We start from the raw sequence: 12,481 nt of genomic DNA on the forward strand, positions 1-12,481 counted from the left end.
CCTCCGGTGTCAGTACAGTTGTGGGAATTCAGTCCTCAGCGGGGACAGATCATTTACTATACAAGAACGGGATTGATTTGTGGAAAAAGCAGCTATTTACTGATGCAAGCTTGGATTTGTAGTTCAATCATGACCCGATGGACTACAATTACAACTTGAAATAAAATGCAACATGAAAAGTGTTCTTCTTAAAAACATTTTTCCACAATGTTGAATTTAACTTTACAGAATTATATCGCCTAAACATGTAAATGAGGATATTATCATCAGTAGTTCAGCAGAAAACATTTATTTAAATCACTCTTCAACTTAAAAACAACCGCAGCAAACGCAAAACACACACAACATTATGAAAAGAAAAGGTGAGCACTTTATTCAGTAGAAGGTGCATATAATGACGTCATTAAACAGGTTTAAAAATCTGATTTTAAGAAGAGAAATTGGCGGAGGGATTTTAGACATAATTATCACTTTGTGGCTGTGGTAACTGGTGCTAACTCTGTTATCTTGTGTCGTCCAGTCGGCCCATAGAGAATGATCCAGGCCTTTCAATGACCCCCCCCAAAAAAATGCAGTTTTAGAATGGGTAGCGCTCATTGAGAGCTTCCACCATTTTAAAGTAGTCAACTAGGGTGGGGGATTCCTATGGGTTGTAGCCTCAATGGCGCAGGCCATTCTGAAACAGCCTTTTGGACAGAGCTGTACTAGATCTAGATATATTCCTATGGGTTGGAGCCTCAATGGCGCAGGCCATTCTGAAACAGCCTTTTGGACAGAGCTGTACTAGATCTAGATATATTCCTATGGGTTGGAGCCTCAATGGCGCAGGCCATTCTGAAACAGCCTTTTGGACAGAGCTGTACTAGATCTAGATATATAGTCCACAGCAGGAGAAAGCCACGTCTCCGTCACTAAGGCTGCGTTTAACACAGGTAACCTGATTCTGCCCCCAAAAGGATCAGAATGGGGTGTCTGTGTAGAACGCAGCCCGAGTCTTCTTTTTCATTTCTTCCTTCCCCCATCTACTTCCCCTAAGGCACAGTCCATCATCATCACGTCATCAGAGTCTCTGTGCTGCTCAGTCAGAGCCCCAACAACTCATCCACACCATAGTACTCATGCACAATGTATAAAGGATCTCTGTTTAGTCAGTCAGCCCCCACAGGTGTATGTGAAGGAGATGCACGACTGCCTGAACAACAATCTCCCGTCCACGTCTCAGTGGAGCGGTAATATGGCACAACTGATCTATAGACGTGGTGTCTCATATCTAATACATGTCCTCTTCCTCTCTGATATATACACCAGGTTAGAGTATATATATATATATCTATATGATCTTTAGACGTCAGGGTGGTGTCTCATATCTAATACGTCCTCTTCCTCTCTGATATATACACCAGGTTAGAGTATATATATATATATATATCTATATGATCTATAGACGTCAGGGTGGTGTCTCATATCTAATACATGTCCTCTTCCTCTCTGATATATACACCAGGTTAGAGTATATATATATATATCTATATGATCTATAGACGTCAGGGTGGTGTCTCATATCTAATACATGTCCTCTCCCTCTCTGATATATACACCAGGTTAGAGTATATATATATATCTATATGATCTATAGACGTCAGGGTGGTGTCTCATATCTAATACGTCCTCTTCCTCTCTGATATATACACCAGGTTAGAGTATATATATATATATCTATATGATCTTTAGACGTCAGGGTGGTGTCTCATATCTAATACATGTCCTCTTCCTCTCTGATATATACACCAGGTTAGAGTATATATATATATCTATATGATCTATAGACGTCAGGGTGGTGTCTCATATCTAATACATGTCCTCTTCCTCTCTGATATATACACCAGGTTAGAGTATATATATATATATCTATATGATCTATAGACGTCAGGGTGGTGTCTCATATCTAATACATGTCCTCTTCCTCTCTGATATATACACCAGGTTAGAGTGTATATATATATATATATATCTATATGATCTATAGACGTCAGGGTGGTGTCTCATATCTAATACATGTCCTCTTCCTCTCTGAGATATACACCAGGTTAGAGTATATATATATATATATATATCTATATGATCTATAGACGTCAGGGTGGTGTCTCATATCTAATACATGTCTTCTTCCTCTCTGATATATACACCAGGTTAGAGTATATATATATATATCTATATGATCTATAGACGTCAGGGTGGTGTCTCATATCTAATACATGTCCTCTTCCTCTCTGAGATATACACCAGGTTAGAGTATATATATATATATATATATCTATATGATCTATAGACGTCAGGGTGGTGTCTCATATCTAATACATGTCCTCTTCCTCTCTGATATATACACCAGGTTAGAGTATATATATATATATCTATATGATCTATAGACGTCAGGGTGGTGTCTCATATCTAATACATGTCCTCTTCCTCTCTGATATATACACCAGGTTAGAGTATATATATATATATATATATATATATATAGATATATATATATATATATATATATATATATATATGATCTATAGATGTCAGGGTGGTGTCTCATATCTAATACATGTCCTCTTCCTCTCTGATATATACACCAGGTTAGAGTATATATGTATATATCTATATGATCTATAGATGTCAGGGTGGTGTCTCATATCTAATACATGTCCTCTTCCTCTCTGATATATACACCAGGTTAGAGTGTATATATATATATCTATATCAGCAGAATGTCTGGTTCAGAGACGGCGCAGTACAACATAAACCCCATCTCATCGACCTCTTCCTCCGTCACTCCGTTCAACATATTAACACTGGGCTTGAAGTAGCTAGGTAACACCCCCTGCTCCAGATAGCCTATCAGCTCCCACACACACTGCTGGAACCGCCCACTCAAACAACCCTCAGACCAATCCACGTCCTTGTCGCTGAGGTGGAGGATGAGGTTGGCCAGCGGTGCAGCGGTGAGGGGTCGCAGGGCGGGACAGTGTCGACAGACGGCTTTGAGGGTTTTGAGGAGGGCGCGTCGGACCCCCTGGTCAGCGGAGTCAAGCTGGGTCAGGCGCTGGGTCTCCCAGGGGTAGAGGGAGAGGTGCCAGGCACTATCCCAGGGCTGGGTTAACTCTACCTGGGCAGTCAGGACCACGTCTGCCTCCCTCAGCACCGGCACTATGGAGATGAAGAGAGTATCACCTCGCTCTGGTCTGGAGACAGAGAGAGACTTATCAGTCATGAATTAACCCTGACCTTTAACCCCTAACCCTAACTAACACAGTGACATATCAGTTATATATTAACCCTGACCTTTAACCCCTAACCCTAATTAACACAGTGACATATCAGTTATATATTAACCCTGACCTTTAACCCCTAACCCTAACTAACACAGTGACATATCAGCCATGTATTAACCCTGACCTTTAACCCCTAACTAACAGTGACATATCAGTCATGTATTAACCCTGACCTTTAACCCCTAACTAACAGTGACATATCAGTCATGTATTAACCCTGACCTTTAACCCCTAACTAACAGTGACATATCAGTTATATATTAACCCTGACCTTTGACCCCTAACTAACACAGTGACATATCAGTTATATATTAACCCTGACCTTTAACCCCTAACTAACACAGTGACATATCAGTCATGTATTAACCCTGACCTTTAACCCTCAGGTCTGGAGAGAGACAGAGATACACATTAACCCTGACCTTTAACCCTCAGGTCTGGAGAGAGACAGATATACACATTAACCCTGACCTTTAACCCTCAGGTCTGGAGAGAGACAGAGATACACATTAACCCTGACCTTTAACCCTATGGTAAAGTTCAGTCCCCTCCTTGTCTGAAGGACAAGTGGATAAACAGGTTCATGTGAAGCCCTGCATGTTTTTCTTCATAAGTCTCATGGAATGTAGACATTGAACACCGCACATTGGCTGCTACTGTAGGCTGAATGATGTAACAGCTATTTCCGTGTTAAAATATTACAGGATGCATGTTGTTTTTGATGGTAGGCTACTCTGGTAGGCCTAGATTATGATCAAATAGCCACAGTAGCCTACTTGGCCACTTAAGACTAACTTAAAGCAGGTACAGCCTCAGTGTTCACAGTAAACCTGTAACTTAAAGCAGTTACAGCCTCAGTGTTCACAGTAAAACTGTAACTTAAAGCAGGTACAGCCTCAGTGTTCACAGTAAAACTGTAACTTAAAGCAGGTACAGCCTCAGTGTTCACAGTAAAACTGTAACTTAGTGGGTACAGCCTCAGTGTTCACAGTAAACCTGTAACTTAAAGCAGGTACAGCCTCAGTGTTCACAGTAAACCTGTAACTTAGTGGGTACAGCCTCAGTGTTCACAGTAAACCTGTAACTTAGTGGGTACAGCCTCAGTGTTCACAGTAAACCTGTAACTGAAAGCGGGTACAGCCTCAGTGTTCACAGTAAACCTGTAACTTAAAGCAGGTACAGCCTCAGTGTTCACAGTAAACCTGTAACTTAAAGCAGGTACAGCCTCAGTGTTCACAGTAAAACTGTAACTTAGTGGGTACAGCCTCAGTGTTCACAGTAAAACTGTAACTTAGTGGGTACAGCCTCAGTGTTCACAGTAAAACTGTAACTTAAAGCAGGTACAGCCTCAGTGTTCACAGTAAAACTGTAACTTAGTGGGTACAGCCTCAGTGTTCACAGTAAAACTGTAACTTAGTGGGTACAGCCTCAGTGTTCACAGTAAACCTGTAACTTAAAGCAGGTACAGCCTCAGTGTTCACAGTAAAACTGTAACTTAGTGGGTACAGCCTCAGTGTTCACAGTAAAACTGTAACTTAGTGGGTACAGCCTCAGTGTTCACAGTAAAACTGTAACTTAAAGCAGGTAGAGCCTCAGTGTTCACAGTAAAACTGTAACTTAGTGGGTACAGCCTCAGTGTTCACAGTAAAACTGTAACTTAGTGGGTACAGCCTCAGTGTTCACAGTAAAACTGTAACTTAGTGGGTACAGCCTCAAGTGTTCACAGTAAACCTGTAACTTAGTGGGTACAGCCTCAAGTGTTCACAGTAAAACTAACTTAAAGCAGGTACAGCCTCAGTGTTCACAGTAAAACTGTAACTTAAAGCAGGTACAGCCTCAGTGTTCACAGTAAAACTGTAACTTAGTGGGTACAGCCTCAGTGTTCACAGTAAAACTGTAACTTAGTGGGTACAGCCTCAGTGTTTACAGTAAATGCTAAATGACTTAAATGTAAATGTAAATGTAAATGCACCGGAAGTTGCACATAATTTTTCAAAGTGGTCAAGTTTGCGCTCAGCAGACCTGAAATTTGTTCAGTGTTGAAAATAATGAGAGAACATTGCTACTGACAACTTGTTTACTGAGGAAACATGTGACTATGAGTGGGCTGTCCCACCGAGATATCTCTGGCTGACTGTTAGTCTTTCTGGATAAGATCGTCTGCTGACGAGAGAGAGTGTGTGTGTGTGTGTGTGTGTGTGTGTGTGTGTGTGTGTGTGTGTGTGTGAGTGTGTGTGTGTGTGTGTTACCGTATCTCTAGTTTCAGTTCATCTCCCCCGAGGACAGGCCTGACCAGACAGTCCAGAGTGGAGGAGAGAGACGGCCAGTTCATGGTTTCCATCACAGCCTTACTGAGCATTCTCACCAGCGCCCGGCAGGACAGATACCCTCCTACTAGGAACCTAGGAGAGGAGAGACAAACACAGACAATTAATTGCTGGGCCAGAAATCTAGAGATCCCTCAAAATTCAAATCTGGACCTCCAGGCCAGTTCCACTGCTTTTTCCCCCATCATTCCCAGGGACACGAGGTCTAGACAGACAGAGACCTGGTCTGGACAGTATGGATAATGATCAGGGCACGAGGTCTAGAGAGACAGAGACCTGGTCTAGACAGTATGGATAATGATCAGGACACGAGGTCTAGAGAGACAGAGACCTGGTCTAGACAGTATGGATAATGATCAGGACACGAGGTCTAGAGAGACAGAGACCTGGTCTGGACAGTATGGATAATGATCAGGACACGAGGTCTAGAGAGACAGAGACCTGGTCTAGACAGTATGGATAATGATCAGGACACGAGGTCTAGAGAGACAGAGACCTGGTCTAGACAGTATGGATAATGATCAGGACACGAGGTCTAGAGAGACAGAGACCTGGTCTAGACAGTATGGATAATGATCAGGACACGAGGTCTAGAGAGACAGAGACAGTATAGATAATGATCAGGGCACGAGGTCTAGAGAGACAGAGACCTGGTCTAGACAGTATGGATAATGATCAGGACACGAGGTCTAGAGAGACAGAGACCTGGTCTAGACAGTATGGATAATGATCAGGACACGAGGTCTAGAGAGACAGAGACCTGGTCTAGACAGTATGGATAATGATCAGGACACGAGGTCTAGAGACAGAGACCTGGTCTAGACAGTATGGATAATGATCAGGACACGATGTCTAGAGAGACAGAGACCTGGTCTAGACAGTATTGATAATGATCAGGGCACGAGGTCTAGAGAGACAGAGACCTGGTCTAGACAGTATTGATAATGATCAGGGCACGAGGTCTAGAGAGACAGAGACCTGGTCTAGACAGTATGGATAATGATCAGGGCACGAGGTCTAGAGAGACAGAGACCTGGTCTAGACAGTATGGATAATGATCAGGACACGAGGTCTAGAGAGACAGAGACCTGGTCTAGACAGTATGGATAATGACCAGGACACGAGGTCTAGAGAGACAGAGACCTGGTCTAGACAGTATGGATAATGATCAGGGCACGAGGTCTAGAGAGACAGAGACCTGGTCTAGACAGTATGGATAATGATCAGGACACGAGGTCTAGAGAGACAGAGACCTGGTCTAGACAGTATGGATAATGATCAGGGCACGAGGTCTAGAGAGACAGAGACCTGGTCTGGACAGTATGGATAATGATCAGGACACGAGGTCTAGAGAGACAGAGACCTGGTCTAGACAGTATGGATAATGACCAGGACACGAGGTCTAGAGAGACAGAGACCTGGTCTGGACAGTATGGATAATGACCAGGACACGAGGTCTAGAGAGACAGAGACCTGGTCTAGACAGTATGGATAATGATCAGGACACGAGGTCTAGAGAGACAGAGACCTGGTCTGGACAGTATGGATAATGACCAGGACACGAGGTCTAGAGAGACAGAGACCTGGTCTAGACAGTATGGATAATGATCAGGACACGAGGTCTAGAGAGACAGAGACCTGGTCTAGACAGTATGGATAATGATCAGGACACGAGGTCTAGAGAGACAGAGACCTGGTCTAGACAGTATAGATAATGATCAGGGCACGAGGTCTAGAGAGACAGAGACCTGGTCTGGACAGTATGGATAATGATCAGGACACGAGGTCTAGAGAGACAGAGACCTGGTCTAGACAGTATGGATAATGACCAGGACACGAGGTCTAGAGAGACAGAGACCTGGTCTAGACAGTATAGATAATGATCAGGGCACGAGGTCTAGAGAGACAGAGACAGTATAGATAATGACCAGGTAGAACAGGTTTAAATACCCCTAGACAGTATGGATAATGACCAGACAGGACAGGTTTAAATACCCCTAGACAGTATAGATAATGATCAGGTAGAACAGAACAGATTTAAATACCCCTAGACAGTATGGATAATGATCAGGCAGGACAGGTTTAAATACCCCTAGACAGTATAGATAATGACCAGGTAGAACATAACAGATTTAAATACCCCTAGACAGTATAGATAATGATCAGGCAGGACAGGTTTAAATACCCCTAGACAGTATAGATAATGATCTGGCAGGACAGGTTTAAATACCCCTAGACAGTATAGATAATGACCAGGCAGGACAGGTTTAAATACCCCTAGACAGTATAGATAATGATCAGGTAGAACATAACAGGTTTAAATACCCCTAGACAGTATAGATAATGATCAGGTAGAACATAACAGGTTTAAATACCCCTAGACAGTATAGATAATGACCAGGCAGGACAGGTTTAAATACCCCTAGACAGTATAGATAATGATCAGGCAGGACAGATTTAAATACCCCTAGACAGTATAGATAATGACCAGGTAGAACAGATTTAAATACCCCTAGACAGTATGGATAATGACCAGGTAGAACAGAACAGATTTAAATACCCCTAGACAGTATAGATAATGACCAGGCAGGACAGGTTTAAATACCCCTAGACAGTATAGATAATGATCAGGCAGGACAGATTTAAATACCCCTAGACAGTATAGATAATGACCAGGCAGGACAGGTTTAAATACCCCTAGACAGTATAGATAATGACCAGGCAGGACAGGTTTAAATACCCCTAGACAGTATAGATAATGACCAGGCAGGACAGGTTTAAATACCCCTAGACAGTATGGATAATGACCAGGCAGGACAGATTTAAATACCCCTAGACAGTATAGATAATGACCAGGTAGGACAGGTTTAAATACCCCTAGACAGTATAGATAATGATCAGGTAGGACAGGTTTAAATACCCCTAGACAGTATAGATAATGATCAGGTAGAACATAACAGATTTAAATACCCCTAGACAGTATAGATAATGATCAGGCAGGACAGGTTTAAATACCCCTAGACAGTATAGATAATGACCAGGCAGGACAGATTTAAATACCCCTAGACAGTATAGATAATGATCAGGTAGAACATAACAGATTTAAATACCCCTAGACAGTATAGATAATGACCAGGCAGGACAGGTTTAAATACCCCTAGACAGTATAGATAATGATCAGGTAGAACATAACAGATTTAAATACCCCTAGACAGTATAGATAATGATCAGGCAGGACAGATTTAAATACCCCTAGACAGTATGGATAATGATCAGGTAGAACATAACAGATTTAAATACCCCTAGACAGTATAGATAATGACCAGGCAGGACAGGTTTAAATACCCATAGACAGTAAAGATAATGACCAGGCAGGACAGGTTTAAATACCCCTAGACAGTATAGATAATGACCAGGCAGGACAGGTTTAAATACCCCTAGACAGTATAGATAATGACCAGGCAGGACAGGTTTAAATACCCCTAGACAGTATAGATAATGATCAGGCAGGACAGGTTTAAATACCCCTAGACAGTATAGATAATGACCAGGCAGGACAGGTTTAAATACCCCTAGACAGTATGGATAATGACCAGGCAGGACAGATTTAAATACCCCTAGACAGTATAGATAATGACCAGGTAGGACAGGTTTAAATACCCCTAGACAGTATAGATAATGATCAGGTAGGACAGGTTTAAATACCCCTAGACAGTATAGATAATGATCAGGTAGAACATAACAGATTTAAATACCCCTAGACAGTATAGATAATGACCAGGCAGGACAGATTTAAATACCCCTAGACAGTATGGATAATGATCAGGTAGAACAGGTTTAAATACCCCTAGACAGTATAGATAATGACCAGGTAGAACAGGTTTAAATACCCCTAGACAGTATAGATAATGATCAGGTAGAACATAACAGGTTTAAATACCCCTAGACAGTATAGATAATGACCAGGCAGGACAGATTTAAATACCCCTAGACAGTATAGATAATGACCAGGCAGGACAGGTTTAAATACCCCTAGACAGTATGGATAATGATCAGGCAGGACAGGTTTAAATACCCCTAGACAGTATAGATAATGACCAGGTAGAACAGAACAGATTTAAATACCCCTAGACAGTATAGATAATGACCAGGCAGGACAGATTTAAATACCCCTAGACAGTATAGATAATGATCAGGTAGGACAGGTTTAAATACCCCTAGACAGTATAGATAATGACCAGGCAGGACAGGTTTAAATACCCCTAGACAGTATAGATAATGACCAGGCAGGACAGGTTTAAATACCCCTAGACAGTATAGATAATGATCAGGCAGGACAGGTTTAAATACCCCTAGACAGTATAGATAATGACCAGGTAGAACATAACAGGTTTAAATACCCCTAGACAGTATAGATAATGACCAGGTAGAACAGGTTTAAATACCCCTAGACAGTATAGATAATGATCAGGCAGGACAGGTTTAAATACCCCTAGACAGTATAGATAATGACCAGGCAGGACAGGTTTAAATACCCCTAGACAGTATAGATAATGACCAGGCAGGACAGATTTAAATACCCCTAGACAGTATAGATAATGATCAGGCAGGACAGGTTTAAATACCCCTAGACAGTATAGATAATGATCAGGCAGGACAGGTTTAAATACCCCTAGACAGTATAGATAATGACCAGGCAGGACAGATTTAAATACCCCTAGACAGTATAGATAATGACCAGGCAGGACAGGTTTAAATACCCCTAGACAGTATAGATAATGATCAGGTAGAACATAACAGGTTTAAATACCCCTAGACAGTATGGATAATGATCAGGTAGAACAGGTTTAAATACCCCTAGACAGTATAGATAATGACCAGGTAGAACATAACAGGTTTAAATACCCCTAGACAGTATAGATAATGACCAGGTAGAACATAACAGGTTTAAATACCCCTAGACAGTATAGATAATGATCAGCCAGGACAGGTTTAAATACCCCTAGACAGTATAGATAATGATCAGCCAGGACAGGTTTACATACCCCTAGACAGTATAGATAATGATCAGCCAGGACAGGTTTACATACCCCTAGACAGTATAGATAATGATCAGGTAGGACAGGTTTAAATACCCCTAGACAGTATAGATAATGACCAGGCAGGACAGATTTAAATACCCCTAGACAGTATAGATAATGACCAGGCAGGACAGGTTTAAATACCCCTAGACAGTATAGATAATGACCAGGCAGGACAGATTTAAATACCCCTAGACAGTATGGATAATGATCAGGCAGGACAGATTTAAATACCCCTAGACAGTATAGATAATGACCAGGTAGAACAGAACAGATTTAAATACCCCTAGACAGTATAGATAATGATCAGGTAGGACAGGTTTAAATACCCCTAGACAGTATAGATAATGATCAGGCAGGACAGATTTAAATACCCCTAGACAGTATAGATAATGACCAGGCAGGACAGGTTTAAATACCCCTAGACAGTATAGATAATGACCAGGCAGGACAGATTTAAATACCCCTAGACAGTATAGATAATGATCAGGTAGGACAGATTTAAATACCCCTAGACAGTATGGATAATGACCAGGCAGGACAGGTTTAAATACCCCTAGACAGTATGGATAATGACCAGGTAGAACATAACAGGTTTAAATACCCCTAGACAGTATGGATAATGACCAGGCAGGACAGGTTTAAATACCCCTAGACAGTATAGATAATGATCAGGCAGGACAGATTTAAATACCCCTAGACAGTATAGATAATGACCAGGTAGAACAGGTTTAAATACCCCTAGACAGTATAGATAATGACCAGGCAGGACAGGTTTAAATACCCCTAGACAGTATGGATAATGATCAGGTAGAACATAACAGATTTAAATACCCCTAGACAGTATAGATAATGACCAGGCAGGACAGATTTAAATACCCCTAGACAGTATAGATAATGACCAGGGAGAACATAACAGGTTTAAATACCCCTAGACAGTATGGATAATGATCAGGTAGAACAGGTTTAAATACCCCTAGACAGTATAGATAATGACCAGGCAGGACAGGTTTAAATACCCCTAGACAGTATAGATAATGATCAGGCAGGACAGATTTAAATACCCCTAGACAGTATGGATAATGATCAGGTAGAACATAACAGATTTAAATACCCCTAGACAGTATAGATAATGATCAGGTAGAACAGGTTTAAATACCCCTAGACAGTATAGATAATGATCAGGTAGAACATAACAGATTTAAATACCCCTAGACAGTATAGATAATGATCAGGTAGAACAGGTTTAAATACCCCTAGACAGTATAGATAATGATCAGGTAGAACAGGTTTAAATACCCCTAGACAGTATAGATAATGATCAGCCAGGACAGGTTTAAATACCCCTAGACAGTATAGATAATGACCAGGCAGGACAGGTTTAAATACCCCTAGACAGTATAGATAATGATCATTCAGGACAGGTTTAAATACCCCTAGACAGTATAGATAATGATCAGGCAGGACAGGTTTAAATACCCCTAGACAGTATAGATAATGACCAGGCAGGACAGATTTAAATACCCCTAGACAGTATGGATAATGACCAGGCAGGACAGGTTTAAATACCCCTAGACAGTATGGATAATGATCAGGTAGAACATAACAGATTTAAATACCCCTAGACAGTATAGATAATGACCAGGCAGGACAGATTTAAATACCCCTAGACAGTATGGATAATGATCAGGTAGAACATAACAGATTTAAATACCCCTAGACAGTATAGATAATGACCAGGTAGAACAGA

The 12,481-nt window shown here is 41.4% G+C and overlaps 1 protein-coding gene across 1 annotated transcript in view; it reads right to left on the reverse strand.

The window, feature by feature from the left end:
• Window positions 1-273: 273 nt before the first annotated feature.
• Window positions 274-12,481, reverse strand: part of LOC135533929 (mitochondrial dynamics protein MID51-like) — a 30,088-nt gene continuing 17,880 nt past the window's right edge. The window contains exons 6-7 of the mRNA XM_064961124.1: window positions 5,573-5,725; window positions 274-3,233 (exon numbers count right to left, since the gene is read on the reverse strand). Of these exons, the coding sequence (XP_064817196.1) occupies window positions 2,747-3,233; window positions 5,573-5,725 (640 nt within the window). The 3' untranslated portion in view covers window positions 274-2,746. The remainder of the gene's footprint in view (window positions 3,234-5,572; window positions 5,726-12,481) is intronic.

Source organism: Oncorhynchus masou, unplaced genomic scaffold (assembly GCF_036934945.1).
Source record: "Oncorhynchus masou masou isolate Uvic2021 unplaced genomic scaffold, UVic_Omas_1.1 unplaced_scaffold_2819, whole genome shotgun sequence".
In the NCBI taxonomy this organism is placed as follows: domain Eukaryota; kingdom Metazoa; phylum Chordata; class Actinopteri; order Salmoniformes; family Salmonidae; genus Oncorhynchus; species Oncorhynchus masou.